We start from the raw sequence: 20564 nt of genomic DNA, 5'->3' as shown, positions 1-20564 counted from the left end.
TTACTTTTCATAATAAAGGAGCAAACAGGACTCTGAATACATACAAGTAACATATTTGCTGAGTCAAATGATAGCATTTTAGTCAGTTTTCTGACTATAATGACCTTTTAAAATAAAACAAGGATATTCAGCATAATCTCTAGAACAGGGGTTCTCAAACTGTGGGTCGCAACCCCATTTTAATGGGGTCGCCAGCACTGGCTTAGACTTGCTGGGGCCTGGGGCTAACACCAAAGCCCGAGCCCCACTGCCTGGGACGGAAGCCCAAGCCCTGAGCGGCAGGCTCAGGTTACAGGCCCCCTGCCTGGGGCTGAAGCCCTTGGGCTTTGCCTTTGCTCTGTCATCCCGCCAGGGGCAGTGGGATTCGGGCTTTGGGCCCCCCTGCCCAGGGCGGTGGGGCTTGGGTGGGATCAGGCTTCGTTCCCATCTCCTGGGGCTGTAATAATTTTTGTTGTCAGAAGGGGGGGTCACGGTGCAATGAAGTTTGAGAACCCCTGCTCTAGAACCAAGGAGTTCAAAAAGTTCAAAGTATCTGGATTTATTTGAACCAAATTTCTGGATCTTTTGAGATCACTTACAGCTAATTTTTATGAAAAGTATTTGACAAAATGTTTTAAAAGCATTCTACCCCTTTTTGTCTTTGTGCAAGCTGCAAAGCTTGCCACTTTCAGCATAAATCTCTTATTTTAATAATAATTATTAATAAATAATTCAGCTGAGGCTCTTGAGTGCATTATAAATATGAATTGATTCACACAGTTCCTGCTTTGATGTATATAAATTAGTGTTTTCCCTAATTTACAGGTAAGTAAACTGATGTAGAGGGAGATTAAGCGAGTACCTTGAGGTCACAGAAGACGTCAGTGGCAGAGCTGGGGATACCTAAGAGTCCTGTTTCCCAGTTCTCTGCTCACATTGTTAGACCGCAGTGCCTCTACTGTAATAAGAGCCAAAGAATTAGTAGAAAAGTGCTTCAGAACCTTTTCAGAACTGAGCATCTTGCCAGGAGCCTGAGGGCTGCATCTAATTTACAAATGGATGTGCATGTTACTTTAAGCAGAGATAAATGCATACCGTTTATGTTTACAGAGCACAGTAAATGTACATAGTACTCTACAAAATGTGTAGAGAGGAAAAATGTGTTTAAGTTACGAAGGAATGTTAAAAGGGAAGAGTAGAACTGCTTCTTTGCAACAGAAGGCTTTAAAGATACAAAGATTATGCGATGCAGGTAGATTGTAAGGTTGGTTGTTGCAGTTGTTCAGATTCATAACGGAAAAGAACTGCTGGCTGGTATTTCCAAAGAGAATGTTTCCAAATAGCAGCCCTCTTATGTAACTGTGATATCTGTTGTTTGTCAAGCATACTGGCACATAAAGAAATTCAGTAAGCTTCTCTCAAGAAATATGCATTGGAACATTGTGAGTCCATCAATTCTAGATAAATCTTGTCCATCTCGTCTTTTGGGTTCAGCTTGTGATGTGTTTGCAAACATATTTCTGTCCCTTTGAAAGTGTCTAAAGTTCATTTGATGAAAGGTTCAAAGTCTGTCTGGATTTTTCAGCATAGGGATAACTAAAGCACTTGGGTTTCTTGAACATTTATTAGGAAATCTAAAAACAGAAAAGACCTTCTGTTTCTTTTCATGACTGCAGCCAAGACCTCTGGCCCATGACTAGCTTCTGCTCTCCTGGCATTTGCAGCCAAAGGTCTCTGCTCCACTCCTAATTTTAATATTTTAGATACTTGTAAGTAACATATTCCAGCAATTATTATTTTTATTCTTAAATAGTCAAGAAGTAGTTTCTGACTGATTAGACATGTGACATTATCATCAGGGTTCCAAGTTAAAACATTATTGAAATATATGCATACCTCCTAACATTTAAAGTTAATACAGTTGGGGGAAAAGGGGGGCCCCAGAGTTTTGGTTTCAAAGTGAGCCTGCCCTGCACTTACCCCACAGAGGCAGCGTTGTGGCTCCTGTCCCACGGGGCTGACGGGGCTTGGCCCCTGGTGCGGCGGTCGTAATGCCACTCAGGTTTGGCCCAGTCCCCCTGATGTGGGGGAGAGGTGGGTTGCCAAGCCAGATTTGAGTGAGTAGAGCTGCAACTGTATGTGTCAGGGCCCAGGTTTCAAGTCCTGTGTTGGGGAGCTGAGCCCAGTCAGGCCTGCAGGACAGGAGTGGCTTCAACTGGGTCAGGGTATTTTGTAGGTCAAAGCGAGTCGGTCCCACAGAACCCAGGACTGTTGAGAGGTCTTTATATGGAGGCAGTATGCACTCAGAACTATAAGCTGTGTTTTGGGGCAGTCTGTCTGTAGAATCAAGCAGACAATATTTTATTGGTTTACCTTTACAGCCAGAAAAGAGGATAGAAATTTAATCATTATTAAAAAAGAAAACTCAAATTCTGAAGAAACTGAGAGGCTACCATATGGCTGCAGGAATCACTTTGTGGGTTGTGCACCAAATAAAAAAATAGCTATTTTCCATCATTCAGTTAGACATTGTCATGGTTATAGGCCAGGTGTGGAACAACACTCTGAGTAGAGTTAAAAAATCCAAGAAAGGATATACTGATTTAGATAAAATGAGAGCCAACCCAAACCATGAACCAAAACATTTTGAAAGTTTGGATTGGTTCTGTAAGATATTCCTCCCTACTGGGTCCAAAGTCTGGTTTGTGTCTAATGTGCCCCGGGCTTTTGATGATAGCCCTCAAAATCCAATATGAGGTGCAGCACATCTGGCAGTCACTTATTGGGTAGGTTGCTGTCTTAAAATCTGTCTAATCTAGCCAAGTGTTCATTGTCTGGATCTGCCCATTATGGATTTTCTGAAAAGAGAGAAGCGTTCAGCCACTCAGCTGTTTGTTCCCAAAGAAAGAAGGGGAGGGGAAGGGGAAGAGGAAGAGATAAGATAGTGTTGGGGAGAGGAAGAAGGAACAAATTAGATTAGAAAGTTCTCTAATATAATTTTACTTGCTCTGATGCTATCCTGAGGGTTTTAGGAATTCACAGTATTTTTGATAATGTTTTCTATGCAAATATTGGGGACATAAAAATATTTTGAAACGGACCCATTTTTCATTTTTTAAACACTTTGAAACTAAAACAACGTCAGATGGTTATTTAACATAGACACCATGTGACATATCCTGTGTAGACAGAAGTTCCCTGATGCTGTAAGGGACGTGCAGAACCATCATTTCAGGTCAAAATTCTGTATTTCTGGTCCACTCATCTGCTGGAATTGAGCAGCCCTGACCTAAAGTGAGGAATACTGCCAACTACAAGATACTCTGTAATTGTGTAGCACCATCACACTGCTGACATTTTAACATATCTCTAATGTATATTAAGTATGGAAAAATAAATAGCAAAGAAAGTAAAATGTGATTCAGAGGAATAGAAGGAACCCAGTAATGTTTGTTTTTGTTTTTCAAAAAATGTGGACAAAACAGGTTAAAAATTTCATTGAAAGAAGAAAAAATATTTTTGAGTAAATCATGGTAGAGTTTTCCTTTTTGCAGATCTTCTAAACTCTTCCCTCTCTGACAGAATGAGACAGTTCAGTGTTCGTTGACACCTCAGCCAGTGCCAACCTGTCAATCAGCTAATCTCCAGGCAATCGTGCCATGAATATATGAATATCTAACTAGAAGCTGATGTAACTGTTGTTCTGACGTTCCCACTCAAACTTTAATAGGGTTCTGTATGATCTGTTGCTATTTTCATGGCAAACTTTGACATATTTGAAGAAATTTGGTTTAGGAATGCTAAGTTAATCAGTATATCCTGGGCCATCCATAGAGTGGTGTGGGGCCCGGGACAAATCAGCCTCCCCGCTAGTCTCCTCGCCATCCGTCCAGCGTGCGCCCCCTGTCTGCCCGACCACTGCTCTCCTCCTCGCCATTCACCCGCCTGCCTGCCTCCTCACCCCACTCCTACCCACCTGCCTACCTCTTGCCTCCCCATTCGCCTCCTCACCCCACTCGCCTCCCACCTCACCTCGCCACCCACCTCCTCACCTGAATATTGGGACAAATCACGTCCCGATCATACATCAGCCGGGACGCGGGACAAAGGGCTAAATATCGGGATAGTCCCAATTTTATCAAAGTGCAGGGCATCCCAAAGTGCAGGGCCTGAGGTGGTAGCCCCAAGTCGCCCTACCCAAGGGACAGCTCTGAGTATATCTGAACAAAAATAGCATAAAAACAGCTATTGAAAAAATGGAAACCCTGGATTTACCAAATATTATAACCATTCTCCAACTTTTTGACTTTCCTTTGGATGTGGGATTTAATTGTATGTAATTATCACTATATTTATGTGCCAATTTAATATATAAAATACTTTAAAAATGAAAGTAAAGGTATTTGAAAATTAGAAACTGCACATGCACAATATGCTATTTTGTATTTATTTTCCATATTAGTAGCACAGGACTGGAAGCCTGGAGATTAGGTTCTATTCCCAGTTCCCACTGACTTTCTGTTTGACTTGTACAAGCCACTTTATTTCTCTGTACCTCTATTTTTTTCTCCCATCCTTTGTTTGTTTTGTGTATTTAGATTATAAGCTCTTTGGGGCAGAGACTGACTCTTACTATGTGTTTTTACCATGCCTAGCACAATGGGACCCCAAATTTGGTTGGGATCTCTGAGCACCAACCTAGTTAGTTAGTTGTTAATAATAATAATAATTAATAATAATGTATATGTACCAAATTACAGAGCTCCGTATATTAACGAGTAGAGAATAGGCTGATATTCAGATGATACTGGAATTCAGATGTCCTAATATCTGTGTGACATTTGGAATATGAGTAAAGGGCCAGATCCTGGGGTCTGAGCTTTGTGTTCTCAGTACAGCCTATGTGTATGTGTGGGTGTGGCACAAAAGTGGGGTTTAGATCCCAGGCTTTAAGCTGCTGGGTACCAGTCTGGTACCCCAGCATAAAGGATAGTAGCTTTCAACTGCTGTATGTTATGCCAACTGCCTGTGGGCCCAAGGGGTTTTTCAGCAGATGGGGTTCACCAGCATATAGGAACACATATGTTATGCTGACTACCTGTGGGTCTAAGCGGCTGTTTTGACAGCTGGGATTTGCCAGCAGGTAGACACCCCCTGACCTTTTTGCCAGAGGGTGAGAGTGTGGGTTTGCAGGGAAGCCACTACAGTGGTGCTATACCACTCAAGGAGTTCCTCATGCTGGGAAATCCTCCAAGGGCCTCTTAGGCCAGGTTTGAGGCTGGTTTAGACCATTGGAGCAGAGCAAAACAATCTTAGCAGGGCCAAGGCTCTGGCTAAAAATCTGAATATCAGCATCACCTTTCTCATAGGAATTCTTTCCTGGAGTACCTGGGCTCTCCTCCTGCAATCCTGTGGTTTTTGTGTGGTTTCCATGTACCTGGAACCATCCTCTACTCCTTCTCTTTCCCCTTTGCCCACAGATGCTATAGCTCAGGGGTAGGCAACCTATGGCACGTGTGCCGAAGGCGGCACGCGAGCTGATTTTCAGTGGCACTCACACTGCCTGGGTCCTGGCCACCGGTCCGGGAGACTCTGCATTTTAATTTTAAATTAAGCTTCATAAACATTTTAAAAACCTTATTTACTTTACATACAACAATAGTTTAGTTATATATTATAGACTTATAGAAAGAGACCTTCTAAAAATGTTAACATGTATTACTGGCACGTGAAACCTTAAATTAGCGTGAATAAATGAAGACTCGGCATACCACTTCTGAAAGGTTGCCAACCCCCCGCTATAGCTAGTCTTCTGTTTCCTTCCTAGATTTTTGGGGGTGCAAAGGGTATCTTCTAGGGAGTAAGTGACCTGCCTACTTTCCCCCCGCACCTCTCTTTCTCATCTAAAACATTTTTGCTCCCATTGTTGTGCACTGTTCCTTTTTCTGTGGCAGAGACCCATTGTTTTCCTATGCATGCCTGATTACCAAGGGATGTAACCTTCAGCGATTCACCCCAGAGTGATGTGAATTTATGAGGAAGTTTGTAAAGCCTACTTGCCTTTCACCCTCATGTGCTCCTGATGTTTCTGGAGGGTGATTGTGGATTAGGGGATTAGGGCTAGTGACTGTGCCCCCTAGAAATGCAGGACAAAGAGTGGGCCTGCTGCTGCCCCAAACGTTAGAAGAAAATGAGAGTAAAAGGCCAGTAGGCTGTAAAAACTTCCTGAATAATTCACTTTGGGGTTTGTTCCCTAAGGTTAGATTCCTTAGTAACTCAGGATCTAGTAGGCTTTATGTCCTTCAAAACTAAACATGACATATTTGACAAAAAGACTAGTGGTATCCTCAGAAAATCTTTCATCTATACTACCACACAGCTGACAGCTTCTGTTCACTCCCTCTGTGCAGTAAGGGCTTGGCTTTTGGGAAGGAATTCAATTAATGAAATTCAGTGTATTGAGGTACTACAGTGGCCGCTGCAAAAGATGCTGCCTCCTTGCAAACTAACAACCACCTTCCTACAGGATTTGGTCACTTTTCAAATTATGACATAAATAGCTGACTCCGATATTGCCAGTCTCAAGCATTCAAAAATTATGTGTTAAGACTCCAGAGCTTTGAGATTTGCTTAAAAATCATGAGATTTAAAAACATGATTTTTTATTTCTATTTAGTTAAGGGCACACTTCGATCACATTTTCAAGCTTTTCTCTGCAATTATGAGGTTTGTAAATGTACTTTTTTTTTTTGGTAGTTGAAAACTGAGATTGTCACATAGTTACTTGATTCTAGTAGTTGGTGCTTAAAGAAAAACACCAGGGATTGTGAGACTCATGATGATATAGCGAGAGTTGGCAACAGTGTATTCATTCTAAAATACCGATATTGGTCACTTGGGTTCACAATTCCTGGTGGCTGGAAAATTATTGCCTGAGGTCCAAAGGTCATGGCATGAACAAGGGAGCAGAAAGGATGGGAATATCTATGCCATTTTTTTCTCTGCTGTCTCTTACTTATCCATCCTAACAGATTAATTTATAACAGCAAAACATCAAGGTTTGGTATCTTGGTTGGTTCATATAATGTTAGGTTGAAACCAGCGCTTTGGAGCAGAGCACGGAGCTGGAGCACGGAGCAGCTCCGGAGCAGTAGAGCTGCAGGTTTTTGCCTGGAGCTGGAGTGGAGCCGGAGCACAGCTCCAAAGCCCTGGTTGAAACCCATAATGAGATGTTGTAACCAGTAAGTAAGTTTGAATTTCTTTTTATAATGGTAAGTTCTACTCAACCTTCACTATTTCATGTTTTAGAGTAACAATGATATCACTCTTGTTTTTATCTTTTTCCCCTCCCTATAGGCCATGTGTTTATACAATGGGGTCTCCAATAAACAACAGGGCCCTTTTTCCATGTCAGGAGCCACCGGTTGCCATGTCAACATGGCAAACCACAGTCCGAACAGCTTCTTGCTTTGTTGTCTTAATGAGTGGTGAAAATTCAGCAGAACCAGTACAACTTCAAGAAGGTGCAGTATATATATTCTTAATCATGTGTTGTACAAAATGATGCTAGCAAAGTGCCAGAAAGTAGTTTACAAAGATGGGTGCACATTATTATCTCCATTTTACAGAGAGGGAAATTAAGGTACAGGGAGGCCAAGTGACCTGCCATGCAGCTGGTGTGAGTACTTAGGTTTTCTAACTTCTCATCTGGTACCTCATCCACTGGAATATACTGGCATCTGGTTTTTTCAGGTATAAACTTCACACAGCTCACTAACTGGCTTAGTTTCAATCAATCTACAGCTAAATATTTGGCAGATCAGCCCACAGACTGCTGAAGGCATTGATAACAGAATATAGACTTTTGGTTTGAGGTTGCCAGTTCAATTTAGGAAGGCTGGTAGTGACTGAGGATTGTTACCCATATCATAGCTGCTTGGTGAACAATGTGAAATGAGCTGATGATCTCAGTTTGGTGCCAACTGTCCATGAAAGATCTTTATTTCCACTTCGTCTGGGACCAGTGCAGTGGCTCCCAGTGCTCACTACTGCCTGCCTGCTTAGTCGTGCAAGAGTATGGTCTGAGTGCTATCTTCCCTTCGTTTTTTGCTGCACTTCTTCATCACAGCCTCTGTGCACGGCATGAAGGGAAAAGCAAATGTATGGTGGTGCCATGCATAACTGCACCAAGCTCATTTCCCAGGGTTAGTTCTGAGCTCTCTTTGCAGATGCCAACAGTCAGCATTTTCAAATTAATCGCGATTAATCGTGTGATTAAAAAAGTAATCACAATTAATTGTGCTGTTAATAATAGAATACCATTTATTTAAATATTTTTGTATTTTTCTACATTTCTAAATTTATTGATTTCAGTTACAACAGAGTACAAAGTGTACAGTGCTTACTTTATATTTATTTTTATTAAAATATTTGCGCTGTAAAAAACAAAAGAAATAGTATTTTTCAATTCACCTAATACAAGTACCATAGTGCAATCTCTTTATCATGAAAGTTGAACTTACAAATGTAGAATTATGTACAAAAAATAACTGCATTCAAAAATAAAAATGTAAAACTGTAGAACCTACAAGTCCACTCAGTTCTACTTCAGCCGATCAATCTACTTCACCGGACAAACAAGTTTGGTTACAATTTGCAGGAGATAATACTGCTCGCCTCTTGTTTACAATGTCACCTGAAATTGAGAACAGGAGATTGCATGGCATGTTGTAGCCGGCATCGCAAGATATTTACATGCCAGATGCGCTAAAGTTTCATATGTCCCTTCATGCTTCAACCACCATTCCAGAGGACGTGTGTCCATGCTGTTGATGGGTTCTGCTTCTGCTTCTGTTCTTTTTCATCATCTGTGTCAGATGCCACAAACAGAAGGTTGATTTTTCTTTTTTGGTGGTTCGGATTCTGTAGTTTCCGTTTCTGTAGTGTTGCTCTTTTAAGACTTCTGAAAGCATGTTCCACGCCTTGTCCCGCTCAGATTTTGGACAGCACTTCAGATTCTTAAACTTTGGGTCAAGTGCTGTAGCTATTTTTAGAAATCTCACATTGGTACCTTCTTTGCGTTTTGTCAATTCAACTGTGAAAGTATTCTTAAAACAAACATGCACTGTATCATTATCCGAGCCTGCTATAACATGAAAAATATGGCAAGTCAAACAGAACTGGAGACATACAATTCTCCCCCAAGGAGTTCAGTCACAGATTTAATTAACACATTATTTTTTTAACGATCATCATCAGCATGGAAGCATGTCGTCTGGAATGGTGGCTGAAGTTTGAAGGGGCATACAAATGGTTAGCATATCTGTCACGTAAATACCTTTCAATGCCGGCTACAGAAGTCCCATGCGAATGCCTTTCTCACTTTCAGGTGACGTTGTAAGTAAGAAGCAGGCAGCAGTATCTGTTGTAAATGTAAACAAACTTGTTTGTCTTAGTGACTGGCTGAACAAGAAGTAGGACTGAGAGGACTTGTAGGCTCTAAAGTTTTGCATTGTTCTATTTTTGAGTGCAGTTATGTAACAAAAAAATTACATTCATAAGTTACCCTTTCACGATAAAGAGATTGCACTAAAGTACAAGTGTGTGAGGTGAATTGAAAAATACTATTTCTTTTGTTTATCATTTTTACAGTGCAAATCTTTGTAACAGAAATAATAATATAAAGTGAGCTGTGTACACTTTGTATTTTGTGTTTAATTGAAATCAATATATTTGAAAATGTAGAAAAACATCCAGAAATAGTTAATAAATTTCAACTGGCATTCTGTTTTGTTTTTTTTAAATATATGGAGATATACCTATCTCATAGAACTGGAAGGGACCCTGAAAGGTCATCAAGTCAAGCCTCCTGCCTTCACTAGCAGGACCAAGTACTGATTTTGCCCCAGATCCAATGCTCAAATCACTGAGCTATCCCATTGCCTGCATGCCTGCCGGCCTGCCTTGGACTGCCCTTTAACAGTGCGATTCATCGCAGTTAACTCATGCGATTAACTGAAAAAAATTCATCAACAGCCCTAGTAAATACCACTTATAGGACTGAAGAAGCATTGTCTATATGCAAATCAAAATCTAAAATTTTTAATAGCCATTGAATTTAGCTGGATATACTTTCTTTTTAAAAAAATGGTTAAGTTTAAATGAATAACAGACAACAAGAAAAGCAACTGACATAATATAGCCACATTTTTTAAAGGAAGACCTGTGCTCTCAGGTGCATGTGCAATGTTCATGGTTACATACAGAGGCTAGCTGATTGTGTATGTAAATAGATAGTTTCCTGAGTAGCAGTTTTGGAAACTGCTTATGCAAAAGCGTGCACACAGCTGAACACACATTTTTTGCAGGCCTCCTTTTTGAAAAATATGGCCCATAGTATTATCATTTAGAAATACAGATGGGACAGTTCAGTTTATCAAACAACAATAATCATAAATCTCCCAATATGTTGCACATTCAGGCACACATACATATTGAGGTATTTGAATAAGGTGTGAAAGTGTTTTTGAAAATGGTAATACACCTCTACCCCGATAGAACGCGACCCAATATAACTTAAATCCATACAGAAAAAATTTAATTCAACATTAGTGTTACTACTGAGAACAAATATGACCATGGAGAAACACCTACTTTCCCCTTCATAGCCTGCAACCACAGCAGCTTGTTCTGCATTCAAGTCAGATTTCACAAGCTAAGTAGGGTTAGGTCAGTTCAGTATTTGAGTTGGAGATCTCCAACATGCATCTGATACAAGTGCTGCAGCCAGTGCTGTTGCTGATTCATCAGTGTAACTGAGTATTGACCTAATACTCCAGCACTCTGATGCTTGGGGGTACTCTGCTACACTGTCTTCCAAATGAGATGTGAAATCAAGGTGCTGGCCACTAGAAGTCACTAAAGATGTCTTAGAACTTTTCTGATGGGCAAGGCTCTTAATCCTAATTTCCCAGACAAATAATAGTTTGGATAATTACATTTTGTTTTGCTGTAGCTTTGCATCTATGCTATTTTTCACTTTCTTTCTGAAAGTGTTGTGTAATGGTTTTATGCATTACTAAACATAATAGTGTTTCCCATCAGAGGTGGCTGAATTTCAGCGGTGGATGAAGTAATCGTGTGTGTGTGTGTGTGTGTGTGTGTAAAACATGTATCTCAGTTTGTATTTAAAACACTAACGAATTATTTGAGGTGAAAAGTACTATATAAATATAAGAAAATAAAACTTCTTATTAGGTCAGACGATAAGATATACTGATGTGTTTATTTTAGTTATAATGTACGCATTGGTACTCAGAATTGTTTTTATAACCATTTCAAAGACAATTAATATGCATGAAGAAACTTAGTCATTATCTCATCGTTGTTGTTTGAAATACAAAAAATAAATTGCTTTTAAAAATTTTATTTTCCCACACTTACAAATAGATTGCACTTTTCCAGCCGTTTTTAACTGAGTCCTAAATAGATAACACGTGAATTAGAAAATATCCAGTTTTATTTAATAGGTGCTGTTCCTCCATTTTCTGCAAGAAACACCAGCTATTTCCCTTGTCCTGCCAATGAGCCCTCACATAGCACAGAAATGTTTCAGTGATGTGGAGTGTTACTTGCACTATAAGGAGGAGCCCTATGCTGAGTTCATATGCATTACTTTCCCTTTCCCTATAGGTGGTGCTGTTTCCAAGAGAGTCACATGAAGGCACTGGAGTTAGAGAGAGGAGAGCAACAAAAGGAATCAGGAGAAGGGGAAACACTGAGGATAAGGGAGGCGAGGAAAGATAAGGGATAAGAAGAAAGCAAGTGAAGGGAAAAGAGGGGAGACAGAGGACAGAGGAATTGGGAGGGACAAAAAGAAAAACAAATTAGAACAGGTGCAAGACATTCAAAAAGAGGAAGAAAATGGGAAAGTGTGGGTGGGTGAGGGAGACAGAGAAAACATGAGAAACAAATGATCTCTCCTACCAGTAACAGCTGCTCATGTTGGTTACTGAAAGGAAGCACTACCTGCATAAAGGCCAGTTCAGTCATCAGGAAACGTCAGGAACCACAATGGTGAAACCTCATTCACCTCACAGTATGCTCTGAGACTTCTTGTCAATTCAGTGTATTCTGGGCTGCAAGGACATGAGACCCGTGACAGCCTTGTGAACAGTGGACTGGGGTTCAGCAGCATCTATAAGCACAATAGGAGCCTCAGGGTGTAGTGATGGGGATGTCCAGTGCATGCATGGTCTCTACAAAACCTGCACAAAGAAAGGGCATGTGGGATAAGGGAGAAGAAGGTGTTGAATTTTGTAAATATGAATCTATAGGTATTTGAAAGCTCATGTGAAGAGAGAAACAAGTTTATTTCTGCCCTTCAGTCCCATTTTGGTGATTGTTTTGAAGGCCCCTGCCCTCTTTCAGGACTTGCTGATAATCTTCTAGCTCTGTGAAGTTTGTTGGCCCTCAGATTGTGTGACCTGCTGTGCGATCCCCTCTTGATGTGGAGGGTGGTAGAATAAAACTACAAAAGTTAAAGCTTTTGAGACTCCAGCATATGCAGAATACTGCTACCCATCTCCTCTCACGTAAGAAGCAACATAAACATATCACCACCACATTAGATTGCTAAGCTCTCTCCCCTTTCATTTCAGTATTCTGTTTAAATTGCCTTCTTCTTTTAAAAACACTTCACAGTCTTGCTTACTCCAGTCCACCTCACTGAATTTCTCTCTCACTATGCTCCTCTGCCTCCCTCTGTTTTGTCTAGCACTGGCCTTCTCTCTTTCCTGTTAGGAAATCTCACTGTTGTGAGAGCCTTCTCCTTTATAGGAGAAGGAGCCTTCACCTCCTGCCATCTGGAACAGTTTTCTGTCTCCCCGCCTCATTGACTCTCAGTCTTGTTTCAAAACTCAGCTGAAAACACATCACTTTCTCCCATTCCTGTCCTTCGTAGTTTTTCTTCCTTTGCTGTTGTTTGACCCGGAAGTTGCACTCATGTTCATGTGAACATTTTGGAATATTGTTTATGTGACAGATGCTACTCACAATGAAGTATTGTTATGCTGCGTCTGGGTCTGCTCTTGTTCCCGTTGAAGTCCATGACAAAAGTTCCCATTGGTTTCATTGTGGGCAGGCTGGACCTTCGGTATAGTTTACATTACTGGAGCTCTCAACATCAGCCTTTTGAAATAATAAAATAAATGGTACTTCCCTGGATGGCCTCTTCCTTTACATGGGCTTGTGCCTGCCATGGCTGGTTTTCAGCTTCCACAGGCTGGGATTTCAAAACATTTTTCTTTTGGCAATAATAATTTATTTCCTCTTTGTTTCTAATTATGTTATAGTGAACATGGCAGTCTCTGTTCACATGTAATCTGTGAGGTCAGCAAAGCTCTGTGAATGTTATATGTTTAACCTGTGATTCAGAGCCAACAAGAGCGGCTCATGGCTTTTTCTGTGGTGGGGACCCCCAATCTGGCATTTTGAGTGTGCATGCATTTAGGGTCAAATCATGTCTTTTCCTCTGTGGAGGCTCCATTTGCAGTGGGACTGGTGGTGTTCTACTGCACAAGCAGGTGGGGGCAAACTTCCCAGTGGTCATGCAGGGAAGTGCTCATCTGCCTTGTGACATGAAGCCCAGTGGTGGCCTTGCACCACCATACAAGGCCCAGAGATACACTATAGCACACTATTTCATCCCTCACCTCCTCTGTACAGACATGGGGTTGAGATACTATTATTCATATTTATTACGGCAGTGTCCCTGGGCCAAGTGAGAATGGGACCCCATTGTGCTAGGCACTGTACAGACACAGAGTAGTAAACGGTTCCTGTCCTGAAGTGCTTTCAATCTAAATAGACAAGACAGACAGACAGGGTGAAGGAAGGGGTAGGATGCACAAACAGAATGAAAATGTGATGGTGGCAAATGTCATATTAGTTCCACATTATTTATTTATTTAGGGTGGGTTTACTTAGAAAGGGGATGGAAAGAAAAGGAAAGGTTGGGGAGAAAAGGCTAAGAGGGGTAGGTGTGGAGTGAAGCTGAGGTGAAGAGACTGAGGGAGGGGGAGGGCTAGAACAAACAGCCAGTCAGCATAGGCCAGAGAAAGTCGAGACAAAAGTAGAAAGTTCTCTGAAAATTCAGTGGTCCCTGCTTTGGCTGCTTCTGATCTTATAAATGGAGTCTCTGCAATTACCCTCTCCCACTTCCCCAGGCCACAAGGGAGAGGGCATCACTCCTAGTGCTCCCAGCGTGTGTGTATGGGTTTCCAAGCACAGTTCTGGGTCCAGGAGGGTGCTGTGGAGAGGGGTGGCCCTGGCCGTCCCTACTCCCCACTTCTCGTTGCCCATTCCTTCCCCCCCCCCCCCCCCGATTTGGCTGCTAGTGCTTCTGCTTCTATTGGCTGGAGTCTCTATGCCTTGAGGAGGAGAATTGCCTCTTGTATTTGCTAGTACCTGGCCTGGCTACTAGGACTAGGCAATGGCAGATTATTTCCCCTTAGTTAGGGTTTTTTACTTTTCTTTAAAAAAATAGTAGGATTCCATACTTGTAACTCAAACAGCGGCGGCTCCCAGGCACCAGCGCTCCAAGCGCATGCCTGGGGCGGCAAGCCACGAGGGACGCCCTGCCGGTCTCTGTGAGGGTGGCAGTCAGGTAGCCTTCGGTGGCAACCTGCGGGAGGTGCGCCGGTCCCGCAGATTCGGCGGCAATTCGGCGGTGGGTATGCCGAAGCCATGGGACCGGCAGACCTCCCGCAGGCAAGCCTGCCGTGCTTGGGGCAGCAAAAAAGCTAGCGCCACCCCTGAATCCAAAGACTAATTTAAAAAAACAAAAAGGCTCGAGGTAGGCATGCAACTGCATGCCAACCATGTTTGCATTCAAAATTACCATGACTGCTCTACTCACAAATCAGATACACATACAGGTATCTAATTAGACTGCTGCATATGCAATCGCCCAATTTGTGTATGCAGCTGTGGTAACTGTATTTGTAAATGTAGGTGAGTTCTTGCATGTGTGCCTAAGGTGCCTTTAACAGCAACAGAAAAATAGCTGGGCAAAAGGAAAAAAAAAGACCCTGTATGTAGGTTTGATCAATAAAAACTTCATGGCTCCCCAAAACAACTTTCTCCCACTTCTCTAAATGGACTCTGCTTAATTGTCCCCCTATACTAAGCAGATCTTCCTCTGGTAGACTCACTTATCTTTTCCATCCCCTCAGCTCCCAGATGGTCCCATAGGGCCAAATTCAGCACTCACGCCAAAACTGAATCTGATTCTTGACTTCTCATTGACGTGCTGATGCATTGTGCCATTTCAGATTGCCAGACAGAGATCATAAGTGTTGTTGTTTTTTTTATTAGACTTCAACAGTTTGTTCAGTGCTGTGCAGAACATACTGAAACATGGTCCTTCCCCTAAGGAGTTTGCAATTTGAAATAAACAAACCATACTGTTAAGACAAAAACAGCATTATTAAGGCTATTGTTAAAGGACTGAAATCGATTTTTTTTTAAGTTAAAAAATGTCCTTTCTTAGAGGACTTAAGGATCCTGTTTGACTCCACCCATGATGGTAAGATTCAGTATTTTGGACCATTGATGTAGAATGTTTTCATGAGGTTTGCAGTCATAATGTTACAATGCTGGATTTAATGTTTTGTAGATGCCTAGAATCTGAGGATAGCAGTGTGAATGTAAGTTTTTAGGTCTAAACTATTTGCTAATGTCCCTTTCAATCTCCAAGGTAAGTAAGATATAACTATCATATAGTAAACAATGTGACTGAATAAAAACAAGTTGTTTCCTTCTTGAACAACAATAACAACAACAAAAAACAGTGTGGAGGTGGGAGGAGAGGTTTGGCTCAAAAGCTCAAGTGCATTGAAATTCAAAGTGCTGATTCTGGGAAATTGTTCTCTAACCTAGAAGGTAATTTGCTGAATGGTGCTTTTTTTTTTTACTCATAGGTCTTTTAAGTTGGTACTATTATGTGACCATGCCCATGCCAGCATCCACCTTTACTATTGCTATTGGGTGTTGGACAGAAGTTAAACAGGAATCCCACACAGCTGACGTCCGGACAAATAACGAGTTTTCCTCTCTATTTTCAAGGGCCGATCTCAGGTTGGTGATTAGGATATTACAAAAAAAAACAACATTTGCATGAACATTCCATTTATTCTGTGAACCATGAAAGTGAATCGTCTTAGCAGAGGGACCACAGCAGAACATGTCTAATCAGAGCAGAAAGAAATCTTAGAGAAGTCAGTCCAGGGGCAAAGGATTGGCAAGGGTGTGTTGCTTATGTAGAAAAAATTAGGTTAATGGAACATGACAATTAGTTTCTACCTGTGTTCAGCCTAGTTAACAGAATTTTTAAACTCTGCACTTTATCTTCTCATCTATAACCATCTGCTTTGCAAAATCCTTAAATCCTTTCTGTTTTTATTCAATTAGGAACTGAATAAAAAGTTTCTTGCCTGTTAGATTGCTTTGTAGGTCACTTAAGCTGTTTTGGTTCCAATTACTTCTGTTTCCATATGGATTGTGAATATGTCACTGCTTAAATACAGTTAATCAGACTCTGCATGTTGAGGATAAAAGAGTGCTCTTAGGTTAAGCATTCCTGCTGAGTCAGTGCTCTGGTAATTCTAATAGCACTTCCTAGTGAAACTTTAGAGATGGAACCTTTCTCTTTTTTTTGGAAAAGTGAGATATGAAAGATACAGTTTGAAACTTTGAAATTTTATGCATTTAGATAAGTTTTAGGAATCATTGGATGTTTACCTATTTGTAATATGATATGTTGTATATTGCCTCTACAGAAATGCATATGCTGTAATTATATTACATTGTATATTCTGTTTTAATATATAATGCTTTAGGGTCTGTAACTGTTGCTGATTTGTGGCAATAAATACCTTATTAGTTGTTGTGACAAAGAAAAACATTTAGTTATTCAGGTACCTTTAAATATTATGATTTTTTTGTTTGTTTGTTTTTCCTTTTTGATCCAGGGATTTCATAGCATTAGAGACAGCCCAGTGTGATAGGTAAACATTACTATCACCATTTTACAGATGGGTAGTCTGAGGCACAGAGAATTTAAGTTATGTGCCCAAGGTCACATAGTTAGTGGTAAGGGAAGGAATAGATCAGAGGACTCTGGATGCTTTAAGGACTCCATGAAGATTTTCTTCTCAGTAAAGAGTTTTGTGTGCAATAATCTGCAAGAGCAAGTTTTTTCCATTTGTAGTTTGATTTTTTTTTTAACTCTTCCCCCATGGGAGTTCAGTGTTTGTTCTGTCAGTTGGAGGCTGAATCACAGCAATTTAGAAACAAGCAAATTGTATATGAGTGCTAGAGAAGTTTCTTCACTAATAAAAAATCTTCTGGGGCCTATGTTTTATTTTCTTTATAAAAGTAAGCTTCTCTGAGAATGTTCAGTTCTGGGCGCCACATTTCAGGAAGGATGTGGACAAATTGGAGAGAGTCCAGAGAAGAGCGACAAAACTGATTATAGGTCTAGAAAACATGACCTATGAGGAAGACTGAAAAAATTGGATTTGTTTAGTCTGGAAAAGAGAAGACTGAGAGGGGACATGATAATAGTTTTCAAGTATGTAAAAGTTTGTTACTGGGAGGAGGAGGAAGATTTGTTTTTCTTAACCTCTGAGGATCGGAGAAGAAGCAATGGGCATAAATTTGCAGCAAGAGAGATTTAGGTTGGACATTAGTAAAAACTTCCTAACTGTCAGAGTGGTTAAGCACTGGAATAAAGTGCCTAAGGAGGTTAGGGAATTTCCATCATTGGAGATTTTTAAGAGCAGGTTAGACAAACACTTGTCAGGAATGGTCTAGATCAGGGGTTGGCAGTCTTTCAGAAGTGGTGTGCTGAGTCTTCATTTATTCGCTCAAATTTGAGGTTTCGCGTGCCAGAAATACATTTTAATGTTTTTAGAAGGTCTCTTTCTATAAGTCTATAATATATAACCAGTTTAACAACGGGTTCCTCCTCCTCAAAAAAATTTTTAACAACGGTTTCCCGTTGGATGGGCCCCATCCCCTCCTGTCCCCTGACTAACCCTTGCCCCCCACCCCCCTCCTGTTCTCTGCCCTCTGATCCCCCCCACCCCCAAACTCCCCTCTCTCCTCTCACCCCCCCCCCCGCTGCCTGACAGGAGCCGCGCGCCGGGCCCGGAGGATGCGGAGGGAGCCCGCGCTGGAGCCGGGCAGCGGGGCCGCCCCGCCCCAGACCAGCTGCGGGCGGGCCCCCCCATGGCAAACAGAGGTGGGGGCCGTGTCAGAGCGGGCATCCTGGTAGGTGGGGCACGGGCAGACTGGGGGTGCGGCGGAGCTGGCGGGCGGGGGGGTGGGGGGGGGGTGGGGGGGGGGGGGGGCCCGGGCCGGGCGCGCCGAGTCGCCGGGGGGCGGCGGGGGGGGGGGGGTGGGGGGGGGGGGGGCGGGGACGGGGGGGGGTGGGCGGGCGGGGGGGGGGGGGGGGGGGGGGGGGGGGGGGGCGGGGGGGGGGGGGGGGGCGGGGGGTGGGGGGGGGGGGGGGGGGGGGGGGTGAGGCCGTGGGGGGGGGGGGGGGGGGGGGGGGGGGGGGCGGGGCCGGGGGCCCAGGGGGGGGGGGGGGGGGGGGGCGTGGGGGGTGGGTGGTGGGGGGGGGGGGGGGGGGGTGGGGGGGGGGGCGGGGGCGGGGGGGGTGGTGGCGGCGGGGGGGCGGGGGGGGGGGGGGGGGGGGGGGGGGGGGGGGGGGGGGGGGGGGCGGGGGGGGGGCGGGGGGGCGGGGGGGGGGGGGGGGGGGGGGGGGCGGGGGGGCGGGGGGGGGGGGGGGGGGGGGGGGGGCCGGGGGGGGGGCGGGGGGGAGGGGCGGGGGGGCGCGCGGGGGGGGGGGGGGGGGGGGCCCGGGGGGGGGGGCGGGGGGGGGGGGGGGGGGGGGGGGGGGCGCGGGGGGGGGTCGGGGGGTGGGGGGGTGGGGGGGGGCGGCAGGGGTCGGCCCCCTGGTGCCCCCCCTCTGCCTGCCTTTCTTGGGGTCTCTTCCCCCCCCTCTGCCTCCTCTGCCAGGCTCGTGGGGGAGGGAGAGAACAGAGAGCCTGGGGGGAGGCCAGAGAGGAGATTATATAACTAAACTATTGTTGTATGTAAAGTAAATAAGATTTTTAAAATGTTTAAGGAGCTTCAATTAAAATTAAATCAAAATGCAGGTCCCTCCAGACTGGTGGCCAGGACCTGGGCAGTGTGAGTGCCACTGAAAATCAGCTCACGTGCCGCCTTTGGCACATGTGCCATAGGTTGCCTACCGCTGGTCTAGATAATACTTAGTCCTTCCACAAGTGCAGGGGACTGGACTAGATGACCCCTCAAGGTCCCTTCCAGTTCTGTGATTCTATGAATGTTCTGTGTACCTCCAAACAGTGTCTCATTCCTCTCATGGTACATTTGACATTGCTGAGAATAATATTAGATGTGTTTATCCTATGTCTCCACTGCTCCACCAGTGCCCCCCCCACCCCACCCCCCTTGATATGCTGTCTGCTTCTCTCACAGCTATCTTCTTGCCACTCTGTCCTCCTTGAACTAGCCCACAGTGTAACTATCCCTCTTTGCACTCGGTTTCCTCCTAGAATCCCCACTTTTACTGTGAAACAAGAAACTAACTGGCTAGTTATGGGGCATTTAGGGGTAGTCTATATATCTTATTAATATAAATCCAGTTACATTATTAAAACGTATATTATCAGGATGTAGCCAACCACCTCCTGACTTGCATGTTGTATACCTTTTCCCTACCATCTGTATCACCTTGTCTTTTTTGTGTTTGTACAGCACCTAGCACAAAGCGGGAGCTATCAGACACAAATAATAATTATGATAATGCTGTCCCTATATGTGATGGAACATCAGCTGGCTATTTAGTCGATTACACTGGCTCTCAATAAAAAAGGGGAAAAGAGACATAAATATGGCTCCTGTTATTTACAAGCAACTTTATAATCTACTTCCTTCTCATCCAAGTCATTAGCCCCCTCTGGAGGAATTAATTTGCTGCTTCTTAATGTGAAAACTAAAACTGTTCATAACTTTTCTTTCCACTTATTGCTTCACCATTTCAAAAATCTTTATAAAGTTTGATAGAAAAAATATTAAAGTGATGTTATTTTAAGGTATTTTGTTTGTAGGTGGCATAAAGTGAGTATCTAAAAAATAACTGGATACAAATGTAAGTTCCAGTTCAGATACCTGCACTTGAAGGAGTTGTATGTATGTATTTATTATTTGCTTTGCAAATGATAGAAAGACACAAGGGGAGGGATAGCTCAGTGGTTTGAGCATTGGTCTGCTAAACCCAGTTCCCCCCTTGAAGGGGCCAGTTAGGGATCTGGGGCAAAATCAGTACTTGGTCCTACTAGTGAAGGCAGAGGGCTGGACTTAATGAGCTTTCAGGGTCCCTTCCAGTTCTATGAGATAGGTCTATCTCCATATTTAAGTAGATTTAAAAGAATGTCATTCTGTATTCCCCTTTGAAAAATGTTATATAACTTTGCTTGCACTGATTAATATGTATT

At 43.2% G+C, this 20564-nt stretch overlaps 1 protein-coding gene across 21 annotated transcripts in view; it reads left to right on the top strand.

The window, feature by feature from the left end:
* Positions 1-20564, top strand: part of LOC120407914 (aminopeptidase O (putative)) — a 416076-nt gene that overhangs the window by 125793 nt on the left and 269719 nt on the right. For all 21 annotated transcript variants that reach the window (XM_039544257.1, XM_039544252.1, XM_039544253.1 and 18 more), the window contains 2 exons: positions 7336-7502; positions 15960-16116. In XM_039544257.1, coding sequence (XP_039400191.1) covers positions 7336-7502; positions 15960-16116 — 324 coding nt within the window. The remainder of the gene's footprint in view (positions 1-7335; positions 7503-15959; positions 16117-20564) is intronic.

Source organism: Mauremys reevesii, linkage group 6, assembly GCF_016161935.1.
Source record: "Mauremys reevesii isolate NIE-2019 linkage group 6, ASM1616193v1, whole genome shotgun sequence".
Taxonomy (NCBI): domain Eukaryota; kingdom Metazoa; phylum Chordata; order Testudines; family Geoemydidae; genus Mauremys; species Mauremys reevesii.
Note: the sequence above shows the minus strand (reverse complement) of the source record. Positions and strands in the feature narration are given on the sequence as shown.